The sequence below is a fragment of the Capra hircus genome, chromosome 25 (genome assembly GCF_001704415.2).
Source record: "Capra hircus breed San Clemente chromosome 25, ASM170441v1, whole genome shotgun sequence".
NCBI lineage: Eukaryota > Metazoa > Chordata > Mammalia > Artiodactyla > Bovidae > Capra > Capra hircus.
The window spans coordinates 20,509,972-20,536,155 of NC_030832.1; the positions used below are offsets into that span (position 1 = coordinate 20,509,972).

Genomic DNA, 26,184 nt, shown 5'->3' on the forward strand with positions numbered 1-26,184 from the left:
AGATATGCGAGAGAATTACAGATCATGCTCAGTGCGATGAGGGAAATGAGCCATGGGGTTTACAGAGTGACATTTGAGACTGGTGACATTGGAACAGAGACCTGAGGATGAGAAGGACTGAGCCATGGACGAGTCAGGGGAAACTGTGCTAGGCAGAAAAGGCCTGGAGGCAGGAAGGGTAGGGCTGATGGATTTGAGAATGTCAGCTAGCTCATCCTGCGAGGTGTCCTGAACACCTTCCAGAACTGAAATGTACACCATTCTACACCACTGCCTGGACACGAATACAGATTTGCACAGTTTGGGCAAGGCCTGTAGAAGTATTGTTGATTCAGTAACCATACAAGTGCATCTTTGACCTGGATGATATCTAAGGATTGGATATAAAAGTCCCCAGGGCTTTCGCCCAAGAGCATTGCTCTCCTTCTTTGGAACTGGGATGAAAACTGACTTTTCCAGTTCTGTGGCCACTGCTGGGTTTTCCAAATTTGCTGCCATATTGAATGCAGCACTTTAACAGCTTCGTCTTTCATGATTTTAAATAGCTCAACTCATTCCTGGGTCGGGAAGATCCTCTGGAGAAGGGATAGGCTACCCACTCCAGTTTTCTTGGGCTTTTCTTGTGGCTCAGCTGGTAAAGAATCCACCTGCAATGCGGGAGACCTGGGTTCAATCCCTGGGTTGGGAAGATCCCCTGGAGAAGGGAAAGGCTATCCACTCCAGTATTCTGGCCAGGAGAATTCCATGGACTGTACAGTCCATGGGGTCACAAAGAGTCAGACACAACTAGATGAACAGAAGAAGAAGAAAGAAGGAATTGCATCACCTCCACTAGCTTTGTTGGTAGTGATACTTCCTAAGGCCCACTTGATGTCACACTCCGGGATGTCTGGCTCTAGGTGAGTGACCACACCATTGTGGTTATCCAGGTTATTAAGACCTTTTTCAGGTGGACCATAAAAAAGGCTAAGCTCTGAAGAATTGATACTTTCAAATTGTGGTGCTAGAGAAGACTCTTGAGAGTCCCTTGAACAACAAGAAGATCAAACCAGTCAATCCTAAAGGAAATCAACCCTGAATACTCATTAGAAGGACTGATGCTGAAGCTGAGGCGCCAATATTTTGGCCACTTGATGCAAAGAGCAGATTCATTGGAAAAGACCCTGATGCTGGAAAAGATTGAGGGCAGAGGGAGAAAAGGTCAGCAGAGGATGAGATGGTTGTATAGCATCACCAGTTCAGTGGACATGAACTTGGGCAAACTCTGGGGGATAGTAAGGGACAAGGAGGTCTGGCATGCTGTAGTCCTTGGGATCGAAAAGAGTTGGACATAACTGAATGCCAACAGCAACATTGCTCTCCTTACTCCCTGAATGATCAGAAAGCCAGCCCCTGCTCACCCTTGGAACTGCTGGGATTCACGTATTTTGAAACACCTGCCTCTTTGGGAGACAAAATGAAAAGGACTCCTGATGGTGGCTAACTTCTCCCAGGGAGACAACAGGGAACTGAGGCCAGGCAGGTGTTGCTTCCAACAGCTGCAGTTGGATCACCTCCCATGAGGGGGCACTGCTATGCTGCAGGAAGTGGGGGCAGGCTTGCAGCTCTCAACCCTGAAAATTTTAGTACCCCATGAAAGCTCTGGAGTGAGATTGTAAGGCTTGCTGTTAGAAAAGAAGATAAACTCACTGACTCATGAAGCCTTTGGCTGGGACATGTGTAGATGCCTGGAATGCATTCAGACCTGCTGGGGACAGCAGACAGGTCCTTAGCATGGATCCAGGCACGGGTGGAAGGTGGGGCCTTCATGGACACTACAGGCAGGGAACACTGGGAGGTGAAGATGGAGGTGAAGATGCGCAGGCTGGGGGGCGGGAAGGGCGGTGAAGTTGGTATCAGAAGGCCACTGGGTTGACCAGCTCCATCCTCCGCCTGGGGCTGGTCAGTGTGAAAAAACTTACGTTTTTGGCAGCAGGATAGTGAAGATGTTTCATTCTAACAGTTTCTATATTCTGTATGTTGCAAACTCATCTGCTGAGAGAGGCAGCAAAGGGCAGGCTTTGATCACTGGCAGAGTATGGAAAGGGTCTGAAAAAGCTGTTTGCAGAATGGGAGAGCGAGTTGGCCAGAGGAACATGTCAGAATTGCTGGCTGTGCTGAGGCCCCCAGTGTCAGGAATCAGGTATTTGTAATGGAGCCATCCTGCCGGTTTCAAACATTCTCCAGCAGTACTTTCCCTTCTTCCCCTCTATCTGTGTTCACTTAGATTGACTTCCAGAGACTGCAAGGAGGATGAAGGTCCCCTAAGCCACCCCCTTGGAACCACCCCTGCCACTTGGTGGAGCAAACTGGCTCAGAATGGATGCTGGCAAGCAGGGTCTACAGAAAGAAAGATGCTGAGCTGCTCCTCCTTGCAGCTCCAACCATGAAAAAGGAAGCTGTGATGGGCCCTAAGCTGGCAGGGACCAATGTCAGAACAGACTGAATGGGAGATTACCAGTTGGATTCAGTTATAGATTAGATGGGGCTTCTCTGATAGCTCAGTTGGTAAAGAATCTGCCCGCAATGCAGGAGACCCTGGTTCAATTCCTGGGTCAGGGAGGTCCCCTGGAGAAGGAAATGACAACCTACTCCGGTATTCCTGCCTGGAGAATCTCATGGACAGAGGAGCCTGCCAGGCTACAGTCCATGGGGTCGCAAGAGTCGGACATGACTGAGCCACTAAACCCCCACCATAGATTAGATGTGAGTGTCGCTGGGTTACTAGTGACTGTTGGGGCCATTAAGTGAGACATAAAGAGATAAGTGGTAAGGACAGGGAAAATAACTGAAATGTCAGGAGAAGGACTGGTAAGCGGGGTAAAGGGGAAACCAAAGCATTGTGTTCTCAAAGCCAAGAAAGAACATGTTCCTCAAGAAGTAGGGATTGGGCTAATGCCTCAGATACCACAGAGGGCAAAACAAGGCCAGGACAAAATGGGACTGCTCAGAGAGAGCTGCTTCAGAGGGTGAGGAGGCAGAAGGCAGATGTGACAAGTTGGGGATGAATACGAGGGGAGGAAGCAGAGCTGTTGAGATTTCTCTTCTCTCAAGAATTTGAGGAAGAAAAGGAGCCCTATAGGGCTGTATTGGGAGTTCATGAGGAAACAGATGATTCGCTTTTTGAAAATCAGAAAGACAAATCTTACAGCACAGTAACTATAGTTAATAACACTGTATTGCATATTTGAAAGTTGATAAGAGAGTTCCCAGGGGGCTCAGTGGTAAAGAATCCGCCCAATGCAGGAAACACAGGAGATGTGGGTTCCATCCCACGTGGTTGTCGGAAAGATTCCGTGGAGGAGGAAATGGCAACCCACTCCAGTATTCTTGCCTAGAGAATCCCATGGACAGAGGAGCCTGGTGAACTACAGTCCATGGGGTCGCAAAGAGCTGGACATGACTGAGCATCTGAGCACTCACACAGCACAAGAGAGTAGCTCTCACACGTTCTCATCAGAAGAAAAGAAAATTATGCGTTGGTAATGGGATGGTCACAAGACTTATCATGGTGATTTCACAAAATATCCATTCATATGTTGAATCATTATGTTGCACACTTGGAACTAATGTACTGTTATATGTCAATTATATCTCAACTTTAAAAATAACTAAATAAATAAAAGAACCAAAAAAAAGACTTAAACTAATGGGGAGAAATTAGAGAAAGAGGAGCCCTTTGATGGGCAGGTACAGCACTTTGTGGTTTACATGGGCCCCTTCCATGTTCATCCAGCTTAGCCCTCACAACAGCCAGGGGAAGTCCACCTTATTGTCATCTGCGTATTGAGCTGGGGAAACTGCTATGAAAGTCACAAGGCCAGGAGATGGGAAAGCTGGGCCTCCAATCTGGTTTTCTGAATTCACATCATCTACAGTTCATGATCCATTGCCTGTGTGCTAAGCCGCTTCAGTCGTGTCTGACTTTTTGCAACCCTATGGACTATAGTCTGTCAGGCTCCTCAGTCCATGGGATTCTCGAGGCAAGAATACTGGAGTGGGTTGCCGTGCCCTCCTCCAAGGAATCTTCCCAACCCAGGAGCAAACCTGCACCTCTGACGTCTCCTGCATTGGCAGGCAGGTTCTTTGTCATAGGAGCCACCTGGGAAGTCCCCCAACATCTATCAGCCTGTCCCATTTCATGCATAAACATTCACTAACTATGTAATTTGTGCCAGGATGGCCAGCACATGTCTACTCATACTGTGGGTCACGGATCAGCCTATCAGCCTCACTGCAGAGCATTTTAGAAATGCAGAATCTCGGCCCCCTCCCTAGACTTATAGAATCAGAATCTGCATTTCAAAAAAACCCCAAGGCAATGCAAATGCACATTCAAGTGTGGGAAGGGCTGACTAGGGATCCACTCCCAGGGCAAAGGGAAAGTAGGCTCAGGTGTGGAGAAGGAGCTAAGCCCAGACCGAGAGAGAAAGTGAGAGTCTCAGAGTTACCCCCAGCAGGTGCCCTGATAGTGTCCCCCTGGTCAGGCCAGGCTAGCCCACAGATGGCACCTGAGAAATTGAAGGCCAGTTGCCCGGAAACTTATTGGAGCTGTAGGTGCAGCAGCAAATTCCATTCATTCAACACCCACGGTTATCCTTCCTCCTTTCCAAGCCCAGATTCTGGAGAGCAGAGCTGTGCATTCCCAGCCTAACAGATCCATGCTTTCAACCCACACCCAGGCTCCTCCAGACACGGCTTCTCCAGACATGTTTCTTCCCCCTCGCTTCTCAAAACTGCTTCCGTGCTGGCTATCTTCTCCCTAAATAAGATCAATGGAGACTTTTTAACATAACATTTATTAGCTAGTTTTTTAAAACTACGAACGGGAAAAAAATCCAATGAGTACAGAGAGATCAAGGTGAAAATTAAGCCCGTTCTACACCACAGACCATCCGGGTCCCCCAAGGTAATCACGGTTAGCAGCTGACAGCGTATCTTTTTAGAGATGGTGTATGCATGTCAGTGGTGGGGTCTGTGTGTGCATTCTGTAGGTAAATAGGCACACACTGAACTCGCTCTTCTGCGTCTTGCTTCTTGCTCACTTCATAATACATCTTGGACTCCTTTCTGTGTCAATAGCTATAGATCCATTTTATTTTTTCACAGCCATAAAACAAGCTATTGTCTGACTTCACTAGAGCTTATTTAACCAGCTTGCTACCAATGGACATGTAGATTGTTTCTGGTCTCTTCCTGTTACAAACAGTCAGCTATTAGGTCAATGCCAGCTGCTGTAACAAACAAACCCCGAGAGAAAAGTGTGTGTCTTGCTCACAATAGTCCAAAGGGGTGGACTTCATGCCCCTTCTCCCTTTTAAACCTTCCAAGGCTTCAGAGTTCTTGGCATTTAGCTTATAGATGTAAAACAAAATGAAAAGGACACACCTACTTTGTAAACACCTGGGCCTGGAGGTCACAGAGTTAGAACCAGCCACAGGGCCCCACCGCAGGGGGTGCTGGGAGATGTAGTCCTCGGCTGGGCCACCACCCTCTAGAGACAGCGCTATACAATGGAGTGAGAGGCAGGGATCTTTGGTGGATACCTCCCCATCTCTGCCACACATACTGCAACAAACATTCTTGCACACAGGTCTTCACACACTTGTAAAATTAAATTTCCAGAAGTGGAATTGCTGGGTTAAAGGGTATGTGGGTTTTACCTTTGGGTAGATAATATCTCGGAGAAGGCAATGGCACCCCACTCCAGTACTCTTGCCTGGAAAATCCCATGGATGGAGGAGCCTGGTGGGCTGAAGTCTATGGGGTCGCACAGAGTCGGACACGACTGAAGTGACTTAGCAGCAGCAGCAAATAATATCTAGGGCTTCCCAAGTGGTGCTAGTAGTAAAGAAACCGCCTGCCAATGCAGGAGACATGAGAGATGCAGGTTTGCTCCGTGGGTCGGGAAGATCCCCTGGAGGAGGGCACAGCAACACACTCCAGTATTCTTGCCTGGAGAATCCCATAGACAGAGGAGCCTTGCGGGCTACAGTCCATGGGGCTGCAAAAAGTTGGACATGACTGAAGTGACTTAGCATGCACACATGCACAGATAATATCTAATTATCCTTCTAAAGATGTATTGATTTACACTCCCTCAAAGTATTGGCAAGTACTTTGTTCTACACACTCTTGCCAGCAATACTTGTTATAATTTGTTGATTTATTTGGCTGTGTCAGGTCTTCATTGGGACACACGGGATCTTTCATTGTGGCACAGTAGCTGTGGCATGTGGGCTGAGCTGCTCCACAGCATGTGTGATCTTAGTTCCCTGACCAGGATTGAACCCACATCCTCATTATTGGAAGGCATATTCTTTATCACTGGACCACCAGGGAAGTCTTAACAACTGTTGTAATTTTAAAAAGTATATTTTTCAGTCATACAGGTGAATAATATGATCTCATCTCAGTTTTAATTTGCATGTCTTTAATTTTAACAGAGATGGAGTATCTTTGCTTAACTTTATTTCCCATCGGTAACTCTTTAGATATTAACTTCTCACAGCCTGTGTTCCTTTACTCCACCAGCTGGTTCTTTTTCTTATTAATTTGCAAGGACTTTGAAAAATATATAAAATATATAAATGCATGCTGCTCCTGCTGCTAAGTCACTTCAGTCGTGTCTGACTCTGTGCGACCCTATGGATGGCAGCCCACCAGGCTCCTCTGTCCACAGGATTCTGTAGGCAAGAATACTGGAGTGGGTTGCCATTTCCTTCTCTAATATAAATGCACATATAGATATTAAAAATATATGAAATCATCCTTTGTTTCCCTATCTCATATGATGCAAACGTTTTTCCAGTGAGTCATTTTCCCATTATTTTATTTATGGTATTTTTCTATCCCAGAGGCTTACATTTTTTATGTATCTAACTTTGCAGGCTTTTCCTCCATGAGTTTTGTCTCGTGCTTAGAAAGGCTGTCCTCGTGCCAAGATTAATTTTATAGTCTCACGTTTTCTTCTAGTGCTAGAGTCACACTTGCTTGAATCCGGATTTTGCAACTTGCTGTGTTGATTCGGTGACTGACTTCAGTTCTCCATGTCCCAGTTTCCTCAGCTCATAAAGAGGAATACTGAGAGTGCTGGGCTCATGGAGTTAATGTGAGGACCAAGGGAGGTGGCTCATACACAGAGCAGCGCATCTGACCACTGGTCCCTGAATGAGAAATCTTAGCTATTAGCTTGTTCATGATGTCCAGGGCATCAGTGACCCCATCTCTATCAGCTTGGGCTGCTATCACAAAAATGCCATAGGCTGGGAAGCTTCCATAACAGAAAGCTATTTCTCACAGCCTGGAGGCTGGAAGTCCAAGATCAAGGTGCCAGCCAATTTGGTTCCTGGTGAGGACTCTCCTTCTGGTTTACAGAGAGACATCTTCTTACTGTGTCCTCACATGGCAGAGAGAGAGAGATCATCTCTCCCTTTTAAAAAAAATTAATTTAACTTTTTATTTTGCATTGGAATATAGTTGAGTAACTCAGCTGGTAAAGAATCTACCTACAATGCAGGAGACCCCAGTTCGATTCTTGGGTCAGGAAGATCCACTGGAGAAGGGATAGGCTACCCACTCCAGTATTCTTGGGCTTCCCTTGTGGCTCAACTGGTAAAGAATCCACCTGCAATGCGGGAGACCGGGGTTCAACCCCTGGGTTGGGAAGATCCCCTGGAAAAGGGAATGGCTACCCACTCCAGTATTCTGGCCTGGAGAATTCCATGGACTGTACAGCGCATGGGGTCATAAAGAGTTGGACGCAACTGAGCAACTTTCACTTTCATAGTTGAGTAACAATGTTGTGTTAGTTTCATGTATACAGCAAAGTGATTCATTTATACGTATACATGTATCTATTCTTTTCCCAATTAGGTTGTTACAGAATATTGAGCAGAGTTCCCTGTGCTATACAGTAGGTCCTTGTCACTTCTTATAAGAGCATTAAGGCCCCCTCTCTTGTGAACTAATTACTATAAGCCCTGCCTCCAAATACCATCACATTGGGAGTTAGGGCATCAACATATAAATTTGAGATGAAGGTGACGGGGGACACAAGCAACCAGTCCATAGCAGACCGTGTGTATTGGCTGATATAGGCTGGGTGCCCTTTTTTTCAAGGTGTACAACATAATAAGGATTTTGGTATAAATCATCATGGTAGACACAGAGGGCACTGGTGGTAAAGAACCCACCTGCCAATGCAGGAGACATAAGAGATGGGGGTTTGACCCCTGGGTCAGGAAGATCCTCTGGTGGAGGAAATGGCAACCCTCTCCAGTATTCTTGCCTGGAAGGTCCCATGGACAGAGCAGACTGGTGGGCTATGGTCTGTAGGATTGCAAAGAGTCAGACACAACTGAAGCAACTTAGCGCACATGCATGCTAAGTGATTGTGAAGTGATTATCACAATGGGGTTAATGAACATATCCATCACCTCCCAGAGTCACCATTTTTGTATGTGTGTAGTGAGAACACTTAAGACCTGCTCTCTCAGCAGATTTCAAGTATGTAACACCAGAATGTGAACTCTTGTCACCAGGCTGTTCATTAGATCCCCAGATCTTATTCATCTTCAACTGAAAGTTTGTACCCTTTGACCTTTATCTCCCCATTTCCCTCTGCCCACCTCCAGCCCCCAGCAACCACCATGCTACTCTCTGGTTCTGTGAGTTCAACACACAGATCCCAACTGTAATTGAAATCATATAGTATCTGTCTTTCTGTGCTTGGTTTATTTTACTCAGTCATAAAAACAGAAGGAAGAGCTGCCGTTTGGGATGGCATGGGTGAACGTGTAGGACATTATGTGAAGTGACCTACATGCCCATTTCTTCTGGTTCAGCTCAGTTCAGTTTAGTCGCTCAGTCGTGTCCGACTCTTTGCGACCCCATGAATCGCAGCACGCCAGGCCTCCCTGTCCATCACCAACTCCCGGAGTTCATTCAGACTCACGTCCATCGAGTCAGTGATGCCATCCAGCCATCTCATCCTCTGTCGTCCCCTTCTCCTCCTGCCCCAATCCCTCCCAGGATCAGAGTCTTTTCCAATAAGTGAACTCTTCTCATGAGGTGGCCAAAGTACTGGAGCTTCAGCTTTAGCATCATTCCTTCTAAAGTACACCCAGGGCTGATCTCCTTCAGAAAGGACTGGTTAGATCTCCTTGCAGTCCAAGGGACTCTCAAGAGTCTTCTCCAACACCACAGTTCAAAAGCATCAATTCTTCAGCACTCAGCTTTCTTCACAGTCCAACTCTCACATCCGTAGATGACCACAGGAAAAACAAGTGGCAAAACTCACACTCAGCTCTCTGATTTCAAACCCCACACTCACAACCAGCCGCCAAAGTAGCCTACTGCCCTCCAAACATCTCCATGTGGATGTATCAGGCAAGGAGGATTCTATCTGGTTTCCATCTGGCACCTGGTGGGACTCAAGACAAATTCAATCATTCACAAAGTAGAGGTGAAAGAATAGCTATCACGCAGTAGAAGAGGCAGGCAGGGTTACACTGTCTTCTCGCCATCACCTTGGGGAACGTGCCAGAGCCCGAACCACTTGGGGATTAATGCTCCAGGAACGAGACTATGCCCAGACACTTACATCAGCTTCCCTTCTTACGGAGCAGAGGTGAGAACAGCCTTGTCAGCTGGGAGACAGCTAAACTGCTAGGACACCAGACAGGCTGGACTGAGGTGCCAGCTGTTTACATGAGTTAGTGGGGAAAGCCAACTGCCCAGGCCATGAGGACCTTGATGACTGTCAGAGATGGGGTTCAGGCCTGGCCCCTCCTAGCAGAAGAGAAAGCCACCAGCCCTAGTGGGAGGCCAAGTTCCATCAGCCCCTCACACTGGGGAAAGGAGAGCCCCCTTCACCCCTCGGGTTTACAAGGCTGTCACCTCCTTGAGGATCATGCCTGTCTTTGTATCCTGGCATACAGCAGGTGCTCAATAAATGTGTGTCTAATGAATGAGCATGTGACTGCTTACCAGGCCCAGGATAGGCACTGTTGCCAGGAACTTGATGGTGGTAAGCCCTGCCTTTGTGACCTAACACTCTAGGGTGATGACAGATAATGTGTAAAAAATGAGTTATGTCTGTAGTGAGTCCCATGGAATCACAGGGATAACAAATACCTAACTTCTGGGAAGAGGGAGATAATAAAGGCACAGTCAGGGAAGGCTCTCTGGTGGAGGTGATGATGAGCTAAGGGCTAAGGCATGAAGAAGTTCTGCCTGACCAGCTACAGAGGCTTCCCCCAGAGGCCACCACACATCAGAGGTCGCTTGGCATGAAAAAAGGCAGTTTCAGGGGAGAACTCTGAATAGTCCAGTCTGGCCAGAGCCCAAGATGGCCGTGGGCTGAATCAAGTAGAGCCACCTAAATCCTGTTAAGGCCTTTATTCTGTGAGCAGTGAAGAATTACTGATGGGGTTCAAGCTGGGACTCAGCGTGGACGCACTGTTTTCCTCCCAAGTCACATCAGTGTAAGGATTTGAGCTGAGGTCTTGGAAGGAGGGGGTTCTGAGATGCTGGAGGGGCTGCTGTGGGCTGCAGGTCTGTGCTCACGGTGCTGTGCCTATGCTGGCCAGCACATGGAGGGTGAGCGGGTTTAGCAGGTGTAGTTTTTGAAGAACCCGTTTCTTGCAGGAAAGACTTTCCCCTCCTCTTCCGCTCCTAATTATCCCTCTGGAGACGGCAATGAATTTTTTTTTTTTTTCCCAAGGAGCCTGGTTGCCCAGCCAGGAGCTAATAAATCACCAAAGTCCCCCAGGCAAGCCAGGCCTTTTAGAGCACACTCATGGGGTGCACAGATTTAGCAGGAAAGGAAATCTTCTGGTGAACCCTTCCGGTGATAATTGGGGTAAGCCAGCCCCAAACACTACGTCCCCATGTGGACAGTGGGGCGACAAGAGCTGCCTCTTTTCTACTGAGTGGGTCAGAAAATGCCATTTCCGGAGAGTCTCAAGCTGACAAGACAGTATTTGGATTTTTTTTTTTCTTTCTTCTTTTGGTAAGGGACACAGAAGTCTGTGATTTTTTTCCCTTGGGGAGAAGACATATAATGGACTTTGGGGCACAGATATCCACCAGACCAAAGCCTTGCCTTTTTTTTTTTTTTTCCTCTTCAGCAAATATTGACTATGCGCCTACTAAGTGCCAGTACAACCGAGAAAAAGACAGACACCATTGCTCTTCTCTTGGAACTTCCTATCTATGGTTGGGCTGGGGGAGGGCAGAGATATCCTTCAAATAAAATTTTAATGTCTTCGATAACAATGAGTGTGATCGCATTACTTTACGAGGATGTGTTTTATTAAGACCATGCTTCCCAAGCTTCTCTGATCATGAGTCATGGAGGAGGCGGCTTGGTAAAATTGTAGGCTCCTAGGCTGCACCCTAAACCCACTGAAGCTGAATATACTGAGACTCTTTTCCTCTAAGGAGAAAACACTTGTGAGCTACTGTATTGAAGGCTATGCAGCTAAAGGAACACGCGGTCCTCAACCATGGTTCTCAGCCCTGGGGGCGCCCTGGGATCAGCTGGGGAGCTTTAAAGTTGCAGGTGCCCAGGCCTCTGCACGCCCCCAGAGATTCTTACTTAATTACTCTGATACGGTGGTATGGGACTTCCCAAGTGGCACTAGTGGTAAAGAACTCACCTGCCAATGCAGAACCAATGCAGAAGACATAAGAGGTGAGGGTTTGATCCCTGGATCAGGAAGATCCTCTGAAAGAGGGCATGGCAACCCACTCTCGTATTCTTGCCTGGAGAATCCAATGGACAAAAGAGGTTGGCGGGCAACAGTCCATAGGATTGCATAGAGTTGGACACAATTGAAGTGACTTGGCACACATTAGCACGTGTGGGGGTATTTATTGCATCTAGTTTGACTTTCCCACTACAGATGGCCACAGTCCTGTCCTCTTTCAGCATCAGAGGGAACCTGGGCAAAGGACACTGTAGATGGCAAAACAGAAATGGCACAAGATCCATTCCTTTCATTCTCATTTTACCTTCTAATATTGGGAAGTTTTGGCTGAAGCAGAGCTTGAATCCCCCCTCAGCTCATGAACCTGAGCACATGTGGCCATGATGAACTTTTTTAAATGGCACAGTGATCCCTTCATCCCAGGACTATCTGCTGGAACCTTCCTCTGCCCAGGTCCAGAACGCCAAGAAAAGGCCAGGCTTCATAATTTCTGCTAACTTCTGAGGATTTGAGGTAACCCCTCAATAGGCACCTACCTTTGACACTAGATCTTTGATCAATTTATTGAGCACCTATGTTGTGCCAGGTTTGTGCTAAGAAGGCAAAAATGAATAAGAAACACGCCCCAAATGCTGATGATCTCTTGATATAAATGGATGTGTCCTTAGTAAGTACTGCACAATGGGATGAGGTCTTAATAGCTGGATTCAGGAAGTGTCATGAAATTATTTTTTTAAAAGTGTTAACAGAGGGTGTGACTTTTCCTTTGGATTTGGAAAGGTGAGTAGATGTTTGCCAGGGTTAAAGAGACCAGAAAGATGGTCCAGAGTCTTAAAAAAAAAAAAAGATGAAAGGACAGCATGTGTTTGGTGAGTGAAATTTGTGTTCAATATAGTTATAAGCATCAGATTTCCAGGAGGCGGCAAGAGATTAATTCTGGAAAGGTAGACGGCAGCCTTGAGTACCAAGTCAAGGAATAAGGGCTTCATTCAGAAGAATGGCTTATGGTTGAGATGATTGGGTTTGCTTTGGGTTTTTTTTGTATTCTCAGTAGATATTTTATGAATAAAGATGCAAACACCAAAAACGTGGAACCCAACATTCTTGGCAGATGCTTGCCTATCTTCTTATGGAGAAAGATGTTTACAACTCTCAGTATTGACTCATCTAAATATTTTATCACTGTCTGTGACTGCATTCATTCACTTTATTTTTTAAACTTTTATTGGAATACAGTTGCTTTACAATACTGTGTTAGTTTCTACTATACAGCAAAGTGAATCAGCTGTTACATATACATATATCCCCTCTTTTTTGGATTTTCTTCTCCTTTCGGTCACCAGAGAGCAGTGAGTAGGGTTCCCTGAACTATACAGGAGGTTCCCATTAGTCACATTTACACAAGAGTGTGGATTTGCTTTAGTATGATTCCCTTGATGGACACAGAATGCAGAATGGATTGAAAGGGAGAAGAAAGTAGAAGCATGGAGGTCAGAGAGAAATCTGTTGTCAGAGGAACAGTGACACGAGCCTGAGGTGTGTGAATGGGGCCAGGAGATGCGGGCGGACTTGAGAACTTACCAGAAAGACAGACATTAGACGTAAGAAGGATGTGAGGTTTTCATGCTTTGTGAGTGGACTCGTGGTGATACCATCTACAGAAACAGGCAAAAGAGAGAAGTAAGCATGGGAGGAAAATGGCGAGATCATTACCGAGATGAGGTATCCAGTCCACAGACAGTTGGACAGTCCGGTCCAGAGTGTGGGAAACTTGGAGCTGCAGCTACAGAGCTGTGAGGAGTAACAGCTCCCAGGTGATGCTAAAGGCTAGGGAGGAATGGGGCCATCCAGGAAGATCATGTAGAATAAGAGAAAGGGGAGATAGACTCCTGGGAAGGTTCACAGTGATTTGGGGAGAGCTGAAAATGTGGAAAGGGGGTGAAGGCTGAAGTGCATATCTGGATTAGAATGTTGGCTTCACGTGAGCCCTAGAAACACTGATGGAGACCTGGCTTGTGCCACGGCTAGGGTAGCCTTTGAGGGAGATGCCAATAAGGCGCCCCTGCCCTGCCTCGTGCAGGTTATAACCAAGTGGGGGTTCTTAGCTTAGCATAGCTTCCACAGAGAGGAAACCAGGTTGTATAAGGCACGTTAGAATTCTTGGGTTCCAAGCAACAGAAATGGACTCTGATTAACTTCAAGTATTAAAATAATTTCTTAGAAGAATGTGCAGTAACTTATAGAACTTCAGAGGAAGGTGGGCAAACCAGGTCTGGGAAAGGGCAAGAACCAAGAGAGCGGAGGGATTGGGTAAGAGACACTGCTGAGGAGGCTCCTCCAAGCTCCTGTGTCTGGCTGGAAGATTGAGTCCACTTTCTGTCTTCATCATGTATTTTTTGTCACTCACACAACCTTTCCTTGGACTGCTAAGAGTTTATCCAAAGTAGGAGTGGTTCCTTTAAAGAAATCTGGGGGCTACTACCAGATGTGGTGGAAATTGTTGCTGAGCAGGTTCAAATAACAGATGGAGGTAAGTCCAATTGGTGAGTGTTAGACCACTTTCTGTCATTTTTGCAGAGCCATACAGAAACAAAAGAAGACTGAAGCTTAAAAGGGTTTTGCGGGTGAGAGAGAAGTTCAGCTGTTTGTTAGCAGCTGGAAACAAATCAGCAAAATTTGAACAATGGCATGAGGAGGAAAAATGAACCTAAGGGAAAGACTAGTGCCCCCTTCCCACCACAGATCGAAGAGGTGTGTATCCATAGGGTCTCCTTCTGTGTTACCATTACACAGGCCTCTATTCCAGTGACCTAATGAGAAAGAAATATATAAGGTGTCCTTTGATGGAACAGAGAAAATTTGAAGTGCACGTTTGGCTCCTGGTGTGATGATCTGTGCATGAGATTGCTTACAGTGTGGTGTTTGTGTCTTCCTTAGTAACTGTAATTTGGTTTTGTAGCTGATATGCCAATTAGGAAGGGTGGAACTTCACTTTAAGGCACAGCTTGGGGAGTGACATGACACCCTGAAGATCACTGGAATAGGTCAGAAGTTTCCAAACTGGTAGCAGAGAGAGGTGTTAATTGGCGCTCCTGGCAAAAGTGCATAGCTCCTTAGCTATGGGAAATGCTGCAACCTGTTTTCCTCTCTTGGATATTCATTGGCGTATTAAAGGATATTGCAAAGAGATATGTTTAATGGCTTATCAGGTCAGCTTTTTGTGTGTTGAAGGCCTTATACCCCCATCAGGCTTGAAAAGTCCCTAAGTTTAAATGCACTGTCACTGATATGTAATTTCATCTACTCTGTCATTAAGGCCAACACCTCATTACAATGTGTTCCAAGATCATAAAATAATACAGGCAGATTTCTAAGAAAATCCAAAGAAAACTATTCAAGTGCACCTGGGATTATTTGCTAAGAATGATATCCTCAGTATTAATAAACACTATTAAAATTTTCAACCCATCAAGGTCTGTTACAGACTTTGGGCTTAGATGCAAAATATTAGTTGCATCAGCTTCTCAGTTGCAAAAAGAACTTGAAGATTCAAGGGGAAAATGGGAGGTTTGTATGGAAGGCAGCAGAGTTGGGGGTGGGGGTGTGGGGGAGGGATCTGAGAGCACATGTGGGCAAGTGAGCCCCTGCATAACTTGTCCTCTGAGGCTAATGGTGGTGGTGATGTCAAGATGACGCTATGGAAATGATTGCTTCCTGGGTCCAGAGAAGGTTTAGAAGAAAGTGAAATAAAAAAGAAAGTGAAATCAGATGAATTTGAAGATCAGGTACAATGAATCTGAGACTATGGTAAAGACAGAAAGAAAGAAGGTTTTGGTCTGTGTTTATTTCCTGTGGCCCCCATGACGAATGCCCTGAAAGGAGGTGTCTTAAAACAATGGAGATTTATTCTTTCAGGTTTGGAAGCCAGAATCCTTAAAACCAAATTGTCAGCAGGGTTGGTTCATCCTGGAGGTTCTGAGGGAGAATCCACTCCATGCTTCTCTCCTGGCTTCTGCCGGCTGCCAACAATGCTTGTCATTTCTTGGCTTGTAGACGTATCACTGCATGCTCTGCCTTCATCCTCACATCTCCTCTTCTCTCTGTGTCCCTTCTCTCCTTCTCTTCTCTTTTAAGGATATTCCTTACAAGGAACACTAATCCAAGATGATATCATCTCGAGAGCCTTTATTTATTTCCTTCTGCAAAGACTCTTTTTCCAATAAGGTCCCATTCATAGGTTCTGGGTGAACGTATCTTTTGGAAGATCATCATTCAATCCACGACATAGCCATAGAGTAGAATTTCAGGGTGAACCTTTTCAGAATTAGGGCAGTTCCAAGGACAAAACCTAACATAAGGCCATGAGGAAGAGTTTGCTAAAAGGGAAGAGAAAATGGAGGTATTCGGCCAAAGACCTGTGAGGCCAGGTTACTGAAGAGATGACTATGTGGCTGGGACAAAGAAGACTAGACACCAGGTGTCTATTCATAGGACTGTGAAGCTGCCTGCTGTGGGGTCTGGGAAGCCACAGTGTTAAGAACAGGTGAAGGGTGGGACTTCCCTGGTGGTCCAGTGGTTAAGGCTGTGCACTTCTAATGCCGGGGGCATGGGTTTGATACCTGATCAAGGAACTAAGATCCCACATGCCATGCAGCACAACCAAAAATAGATTAATAAAGAAAATTAACAGTTTTTTAACAAATAAATAGGGAGTGGGGGAAGGGTGATTGTGTATCGGTGGTTCTCCCCTTTATTTTCACATTGAAATCATCTGAGCTTCAGAAAAGAATCCACCCCCAAATATTTTTAATCAGTTAGTCTAGAATGGGGCTCAGACATCTGTGTATTTTTTTAATTTATTTTTTTATGGAAGGAAAATTGCTTTACAGAATTTTGTTGTTTTCTGTGAAACCTCAACATGAATCAGCCATAGGTATGCATGTATCTCCTCCCTTCTGAACCTCCCTCCCATCTCCCTCTCCATCCCACCCCTCTAGGTTGATACAGAGCCCCTGTTTGAGTTTCCTGAGCCATACAGCAAATTCCCATTGGCTACCTATTTGACATGTGGTAATACAAGTTTCCATGTTACTCTTTCCATACATCTCACCCTCTCCTCCCCTCTCCCCATGTCCATAAGTCTGTTCTCTATGTCTGTTTCCCTATTGCTGCCGTGTAAATAAAGTCTTCCATACCATTTTTCTAGATTCCAAATATGTGCATTAGAATATGATATTTATCTTTCTCTTTCTGACTCACTACACTCTGTATAACAGGTTCTAGGTTCATCCACCTCATCAGAACAGACTCAAATGCGTTCCTATTTATGGCTGAATGATATTCCTCTGTGTATATGTACCACAACTTCTTTATCCATTCATCTGTCAATGGACATCTAGGTTGATTCCACGTTCTAGTTATTGTAAATAGTGCTGCAGTGAACAATGGGATACATGTGTCTTTTTCAATTTTGGTTTCCTCAGGGTATATGCCTAGGGGTGAGATTGCTGGGTCATATGGTGGTTTTATTCCTAGTTTTTTAAAGAATCTCCATACAGTCTTCCATAGTGGCTGTATCACTTTACATTCCCAATAACAGTGCATAAATATTCCCTTTTCTCTACACCCTCTCCAGCATTTATTGTCTGCAGACTTTTTGATGATGGCCATTCAAACTGGTGTGAAATGATATCTCATTGTGGTTTTGATTTGTATTTCTCTAATAATGAACAACATTGAGCATCTTTTCATGTGTTTGTTAGCCATCTGTATGTTTTCCTTGGAGAAATGTCTGTTTAGGTCTTTTTCCCACTTTTTGATTGGGTTGTTTGTTTTTCTGGCATTGAGTTGTATGAGCTGCTTGCATATTTTGGAAATTAATCCTTTGTCAGTTTCATTTGCTATTATTTTCTCTCTATCTGAGGGTTGTGTTTTTACCTTGCTTATTGTTTCCTTTGCTGTGCAAAAGGTTTTAAGTTTAATCAGGTCCCACTTGTTTATTTTGGTTTTTATTTCCATTACTCTAGGAGGTGGGTCATAGAGGATCTTGCTTTGATTTATGTCTTCAAGTATTCTGCCTATGTTTTCCTCTAAGAGTTTTATAGTTTCTGGTCTTACATTTAGGTCTTCAATCTGTTTTTAGTTTATCTTTATGTATGGTGTTAGGAGGTGTTCTAATTTCATTCTTTTACACTTAGCTGTCCAGTTTTCCCAGCACCATTTATTGAAGAGGCTGTCTTTGCCCCATTGTATAGTCTTGCCTCCTTTGTCAAAAATAAGGAACCGATAGGTGCATGGGTTTATTTCTGGGCTTTCTATCTTATTCCATTGGTCTATATTTCCGTTTTTGTGCCTGTACCATACTGTCTTGATGACTGTAGCTTTGTAGTATAATCTGAAGTCAGGAAGGTTGATTCCTCCAGCTCTATTCTTCTTTCTCAAGACTGCTTTCGCTATTTGGGGTCTTCTGGATTTCCGTAAGAACTGTGAAATTTTTTGTTCTAGTTCTGTGAAAAATGCCATTGGTAATTTGATAGGGATCGCATTGAATCTGTAGATTGCATTTGGTAGTGTAGTCATTTTCACAATATTGATTCTTTCTACTCAGGAACATGGAATATCTCTCCATCTGTTTATGTCATCTTTGATTTCTTTCATCAGTGTCTTATAATTTTCTGTGTACAATTCTTTTGTCTCCTTAGGTAAGTTTATTCCTAGATATTTAATTCTTTTCATTGCAATAGTGAATGGGATTGATTCCTTAATTTCTCTTTCAGATTTTTTCATTGTTAGTAAATAGAAATGCAAGTGATTTCTGTGTATTGATTTTGTTTCCTGCAACTTTTCTAAACTCACTGATTAGCTCTAGTAATTTTCTGATACTATCTTTAGGGTTTTCTATGTATGTTATCATGTCATCTGCAAACAGTGAGAGCTTTACTTCTTCTTTCCGGATCTGGATTCCTTTTATTTCTTTTTCTTCTCTGATTGCTGTAGCTAGGACTTCCAGAGCTATGTTGAATAATAGGGGTGAAAGTGGACATGATTGTCTTGTTCCTGATCTTAGGGGGAATGCTTTAAGTTTTTCACCATTGAGAATAATGCTTGCTGTAGACTTATCATATATGGCCTTTACTATGTTGAGGTAGATTCCTTCTTTGCTCATTTTTTGAAGAGTTTTAATCATAAATGAGTGCTGAATTTTGTCAAAGTTTTTTCTGCATCTATTGAGATTATCATATGGTTTTTATCTTTTAATTTGTTAATATAGTGTGTCACATTGATTGATTTGCATATGTTGAAGAATCCTTGCATTCCTAAAATAAACCCAACTTGATCATGGTGTATGAGCTTTTTGATGTGTTACTCAATTCTGTTTGCTAGAATTTTGTGAGGATTTTTGCATCTATGTTCATCAGTGACATTGGTCTGTAGTTTTCTTTTTGTGTGTTGTCTTTGTCTGGTTTTGGTATCAGGGTGATAGTGGCCTCACAGAATGAGTTTGGAAGTGTTCCTTCCTCTGCAATTTTTTGGAAGAGTTTTAGAAGGATAGGCATTAGCTTTTCTCTAAACGTTTGATAGAATTCTCCTGTGAAGCCATCTGTTCCTGGGCTTTTGTTTTTTGGGAGATTTTTGACCACAGGTTTAATTTCAGTGCTTGTAATTGGGTTGTTCATAATTTCTATTTCTTTCTGGTTCTGTCTTGAAAGATTGAACTTTTCTAAGAGTCTGTCCATTTCTTTCAGGTTATCCATTTTATTGCCATACAATTGTTCAAAATAGTCTCTAATAATCCTTTGTATTTCTGCCTTATCTGTTGTAACCTCTCCTTTTTCATTTCTAATTTTGTTGATTTGATTCTTCTCTATTTTTTTTGATGCATCTAGCTAAAGATTTGTCAGTTTTATCTTCTCAAAGAACCAGCTTTTAGTTTTATTAATCTTTACTATTGTTTCTTTCATTTCTTTTTCATTTATTTCTGCTCAGATCTTTATGATTTCTTTCCTTCTACTAATTTTGGGGGAGTTTTGTTCTTCTTTTTCCAGTTGCTTTAGGGGTAAAGTTAGGCTGTCTGTTCAATGTTTTTCTTGTTTCTTGAGATAGGATTGTATTGCTATCAACTTCCCTCTTAGGACTGCTTTTGCTACATCCCATGGGTTTTGAGTTGTCATGTTTTCACTGTCATTTGTTTCCATAATTTTTTTTATTTACCTTTTGATTTCTTCAGTAACCTGTTGGTTATTTAGAAATGTGTTGTTTAATCTCCATGTGTTTGTGTTTTTTACAGTTTTTTTCTTGTAATTGATATCTAGTCTCATAGCGTTGTGGTCAGAGAAGATGTTTGATAGGATTTCAATTTTCCTAAGTTTACTGAGGTTTGATTTGTGACCCAAGATGTGGTCTATCCTGGAGAATGTTCCATGTACACTTGAGAAGAAGGAGTATTCTTCTGCAATTGGATGGAATATCCTGAAGATATCAATGAGATCCATCTCATCTAATGTATCATTTAAGACTTGTGTTTCCTTATTAATTTTCTGATTTGATGATCTGTCTGTTGGTGTGAGTGGGGTGTTAAAGTCTCCTACTATTGTGTTACTGTCAGTTTCTCCTTTTATGTCTGTTAGTGTTTGTCTTGTGTATTGAGGTTCTCCTATGTTGGGTGCATAGATATTTACACTTATTATGTCTTCTTCTTGGATTGACCCCTTGATCATTATGTAATGTCTTTCCTTATCTCTTATAGTCTTTATTTTAAGGTCTATTTTGTCTGATATGAGGATTGCTACTCCAGCTTTCCTTTGCTTCCCATTTGCATGGAATATATTTTTCAATCCTCTTACTTTCAGTCTATATGTGTCTTGAGAGCTGAAGTGGGTTTCTTGTAGACAGCATATATATGGGTCTTGTTTTCATATCCATTCAGCCAGTCTGTGTCTTTTGGTTGGAGCATTTAGTCCATTTACATGTAAAGTAATTATTGATACATATGTTCCTATTGCCATTTTTTAAATTGTTTGGGGTTGATTTTGTAGATCTTTTTTCTTCTCTTGTATTTCTTGACTATATAAGTCTCCTTAACGCTTGTTGTAAAGCTGGTTTGATGGTACTGAATTCTCTTAACTTTTGCTTGTCTGAAAAAGCTTTTTATTTCTCCATCAATTTTGTATAAGATCCTTGCTGGGTATAGTAATCTTGGTTGTAGATTCTTCCTTTTCAGTACTTTAAATATATCCTGCCATTCTCTTCTGGCCTGCAGAGATTCTGCTGAAAGGTCAGCTGTTAAGCATATGGAGTTTCCCTTGTATGTTACTTGTTGCTTCTCCCTTGCTGCTTTTAATATTCTTTCTTTCTGTTCAGTATTTGTTAGTTTGATTAGTATGTGTCTTGGCATGTTTTTCCTTGGGTTTACTCTGTATGGGATTCTTTGTGCCTCTTGGACTTGATTGACTGTTTCCTTTTCCATGTTGGGGAAATTTTCAACTATAATCTCTTCAAAATTTTTCTCATACCCTTTCTTTTTCTCTTCTTCTTCTGGGACCCATATAATTCGAATGTTGGTGCATTTGATATTGTCCCAGAGGTCTCTGAGACTATCCTCAGTTCTTTTCATTCTTTTTACTTTATTCTGCTCTTCAGAAGTTATTTCCACCATTTTATCTTCCAGCTCACTGATTCGTTCTTCTGCCTCAGATATTGTGCTATTGATTCCTTCTAGAGTATTTTTAATGTCCTTAATTGTGTTGTTTGTCTCTGCATGTTTATTTTTTAATTCTTCTAGGTCTTTGTTAATTGATTCTTGCATTTTCTCCATTTTGTTGTAAGGTTTTTGATCATCTTTATTGTCATTATTCTGAATTCTTTTTCAGGTAGTTTGCCTATTTCCTCTTCATTTATTTGGACTAGTTTGTTCCTTCATTTGTGTAGCATTTCTCTACTTTTTCTTTATTTTTTGTAACTTATTGTGTTTGAGGTCTCCTTTTCCCAGGTTTCAAGGTTGAATTCTTTCTTCCTTTTGGTTTCTGCCCTCCTAAGATTGGTCCAATGATTTGTGTAAGCTTCCCATAGGGTGAGATTTGTGCTGAGTTTTTCTTTGTTTTTCCTCTGATGGGCACGGCTGAGTGAGGTGGTAATCCTGTCTGCTGATGACTGGGTTTGTATTTTTGTTTTGTTTGTTGCTTAGATGCAGCGTCCTGCACAGGGTGCTTACTGGTGGTTGGGCGATGCTGGGTCTTGTATTCCACTGGTTTCCTTTGTGCGAGTTCTCACTATTTGATACCCCCTAGGGTTAGTTCTCTTGTAGTCTGGGGTCTTGGAGTCAGTGCTCCCACTCCAATGGCTCAGGGCTTGATCTTGAGCTTTGTGTGGCTCTATATTATTATTTTCTGCTGGCCAGGTACCCCGTCTGCTCTCAGCTGGTGTTCTGCATGCACTTCTGTGTCGAAGGTGTATTCCTGATGTATCTGTGGAGACAGATGTACTCCATGTCCACCTACCCCTCTGCCATCTTGTTCTCCGCCTGGATGCTTACTCAGTTTTCCAACTTTGAGTTGGAAGCTATCAAGTTTCTGAAGAGATTACAGAACACCTATCTCAGCAGGGCTGGGTTTGTTGTTAATGAATCTCTACAAACAAAATCCGAGTCTGTCAACTAGTAGAAGTTTGCCTGTACCTTTTCTCAACTGCCAAGTGCTAGGGGCAGTCAGACCACTGCAGGGAATCTTAAAGGAAAGAACCTCAGGACAAATGGTCCCAGCAGCTGCTAGGGTCTTGCCCCAGTATTCCTTGATCAGGATCAGCTAGCCATGAGCAGCAAGTCTTCTGGCTGGCTAAGCCAAATTGATACTGAGTCCAAGCTTGCTCTGCTTGCTGCATGACAAGCCAATGAATCTAAGAAATGAGGGGTAAGAAAGAGACTTTATTTGGGGGCCAACTGATCGAGAAGATGGCAGGCTAGCACCTCAAAAGAACCATCTTCCTTTAAAAAAAATTTTTCTTGGGTGATTTAATGTGCAGCCAGGATTAAGAAAAACTTTGCTATCATTGTTCAGTCACTAAGTCATATGTCCGACTCTTTGCAGCCCCATGACCTGCAGCATGCCTGCCTCCTCTATCCTTCACTACATAAGAAAAACTGAATAAGGGTAAAACACAACCTTCAGAAAGAAGTAGCAACTGGAAACCAGAGGTGTTTCCCTTCACGAGGACCTGAAAGAGATACACCTGAGAAGGAGACATCAGCTTGTCCTACCATCCTCCCTTAAACCTTAAGCAGAACTAGGAAATTAGGAGGAGAGCAAGAGGTTGCATTACTGGACTTCCGACTGAGCCCCTCCCCCCACCCATCTCACCCCTGATATTCTGTGCTTCTTCAGTCTTTTACCAGGGATATATTTCAGATGTATTTCAGCCGGGAAAAGACATCAGAACTCATTTCAAAAACACATGCTATTCCTACCAAACATGCCTTTCCTCTCCCCAAAAGACTTTCTTAATATATTTGGAGAGGTATCTTGTGCCAGAACAATATTCAGTGGCTTCCTTTGTATTTTTTGAATATGTAATAAACACAATAAAAATTTCAAGCAGCGTAAAAGATTATACAATAAAAAGTAATTCTCATTTATCCCTGACCTCCCTGCTCTGCTCCCACTCAAGGCCCCTCCCCAGAAGCAATTACTTTTATTGGTTTCTTGGTATCTTTCCCCAGATAAACAAGCTGTCTTGCCTTTTTTCATTTAAGCACTAAATCTTGGAAATCATTCCATAACAGTACACACAGCTCTACCCAACTGTATTAATTGGCTATTCCATCATGTATTTAACCCATACTGATGGACATTTAGATTGGTTCTTGTCTTAAACTGTTGGAGACTTTGAAAAAGGGGTCAACAAGAGTTAAAACAGGTGCTTCATCAGATGAGAACAGGCGAGGCTCAAATGTCACAGAGGAGAAGGGCCGGCTCCCCTGGGAAGCTGGGTGGAGGGAAGTGATCTCCCGCAGGCCCCCAGCACAGCCCTGGCTGATCATGTGCATTTCTGCCCCACAGGAGCCTCATGCCTCGGACCCTCGAGAGTCAGATCACACTGGAAAAGACCCCCAGCTATTTTGTCACTCAAGAGGCTCCTCGCCGGATCTTCAACATGTCCCGAGACACCAAGCTGATCGTGGTCGTACGGAACCCCGTGACCCGTGCCATCTCAGATTATACCCAGACGCTCTCCAAGAAGCCGGACATCCCTACGTTCGAGGGCCTCTCGTTCCGCAACCGCACGCTGGGCCTGGTGGACGTGTCCTGGAACGCCATCCGCATCGGCATGTATGCGCTGCACCTGGAGAGCTGGCTGCGTTACTTTCCGTTGGCTCAGATCCACTTCGTCAGCGGCGAGCGGCTCATCACCGACCCTGCCGGCGAGATGGGGCGTGTCCAGGACTTCCTGGGCATTAAGAGGCTCATCACGGACAAGCACTTCTACTTCAACAAGACCAAAGGATTCCCTTGCTTGAAAAAAACAGAATCGAGCCTCCTGCCTCGATGCCTGGGCAAATCAAAAGGCAGAACTCATGTACAGATCGACCCTGAAGTGATAGACCAACTCCGGGAATTTTATAGACCATATAATATTAAATTTTATGAAACTGTTGGGCAGGACTTCAGGTGGGAATGAGCCACTGAGATTCAAGGGCTCTTCCACTAGTCTCTTCCATGAGGTTTGCCCTGAGAGCCTCTGACCCTCTTCCCTCAGCGAATCCAGGCTCCAGCCCCTATTCCCCTCTTGGGTTCCATCCTCTTGGAATGGGGAAGCCCAGCTAAAGGCCAAGAGACCAGGGGGGTGGGTGCCTGCCACTAGCTCTCCCCAGTCTGTCCAGGCAAAGTTGATCTATTTCTGGCACATCCGGTTAGTTCCTAATAGTTTCCCTTCAGCGCATATGAGGCCTTGGGAAGATATTTTAGGAAGCACAGATCTTCTGATTATTGATACATATAAGTGGTGATGGTTCTGTTGCTATGAACACAGCAGTCTGTCCCGTCACTGTCCACCCTGGAGTGGGCTTGTTGATTCCAAGTGGCATGTACCTCCCCTCTGAGCTTAACTCTCTGGAGCTGCCCTGGGTGATGGATGGAGACCAGCCTTGTCCTCCTGACCTTAGCAGCTCGTGCAGAGATTGTGGAGCTGGAAGTGTTCCCCCTGGCCACTCTTAGGAGACAGACCCTTTGCTGATGAAATAAACCAGTGATTTCAAAGCCTGTGGTTTCAACTCTGCTTGAAGGGGAACTGTCTTTGAAAACCACCCTGTGATTCTCCCTGCTCCCTGTGGACAAAAGCACATAATTCTGCTGTTACGGGTACTTTCCTCACGCGAGCTTTCATGTTCAGCATGCGATGGAATCATGCTTGTCCATGTGAAATAAATACGGCTCTCTCGTGTCCTTATGGCTGGGCTTTCTCTGTGAGTCAGGCCTGGGGCATGGCTCATTCCTCCAGCTCCTCCCAGCAAGGTGGGGCTGTGCTGGGGATGGTGTGGGAGGGCACTGAGAGGAGAAGCAAGGGGGTAGGGGAAGGAGAAGAGGTTCTTGCTGACAAAGGCTGGGGAGACCTATAAGGGCATCCTCTTCCTGAAACATAGTCTGATGAAGTCCATGTAAGCTTTACATCTGAAATGAAGCCAAACTAGAGGCTGACAGGACATCAGACACGTTTTTGCTTGGCCAGCTTGACATTTTGAAATAATTTCCCACATTACAAACTTGGGAGTGTTCATATAAAATATGGATTTCCAGCTTCTTAAAATCTCTTTTTATTGGAGTATAGCTGATTTACAGTGTTGTGTTCATTCCTGCTCTACAGCAAAATGAATCATATATATATGTGTGTATATATATATATATATATATATACATGCCCACTCTTTTTTAGATTTTTTTCCCCATAGAGGTCATTACGGAGTATTTGAATAGAGTTCCCTGTACTATAGAGTAGGTCCTTTATTTTACGTGTAGCAATGTATATACGTCAATCACAATCTCACAATTTATCCCTCCCCCTATCGTTTCCCCCGGTAACCATAAGATCGTTTCTATATCTATGACTGTACTTCTGTTGTGTACATAAGTTCATTTGCACCATATTTTAGATTACACATATAAGCAATATCAAATGATATTTGTCTTCTCTCTGTCCAACTTACTTGACTCAGTGTGACATGGAGACTTGGCCAGCTTCATGACGGCCACCTCGGATGGGACCTGCACGCCTCAATTTTTCAGACCCCAAATGGACCCCCTCATCATCATGTAAGGCACTGTAATGCTTTACAGTGACCCTTGTAAGATATTTGAGTTCACAGGCCTGCTTTGAGTATGTACCATGGCCTCAGAATAAAGTCTGAATCCTCCAGCATGGTGCTTGGGACAATGCCAATGGCAGC

At 43.9% G+C, this 26,184-nt stretch overlaps 1 protein-coding gene across 1 annotated transcript in view; it reads left to right on the forward strand.

Annotated features, from left to right (window-relative positions):
• HS3ST2 (heparan sulfate-glucosamine 3-sulfotransferase 2) overlaps positions 1-25,190 on the forward strand; it is a 111,739-nt gene extending 86,549 nt beyond the window's left edge. The window contains exon 2 of the mRNA XM_013974991.2: positions 23,804-25,190. Within this exon, the coding sequence (XP_013830445.2) occupies positions 23,804-24,422 (619 nt within the window). The 3' untranslated portion in view covers positions 24,423-25,190. The remainder of the gene's footprint in view (positions 1-23,803) is intronic.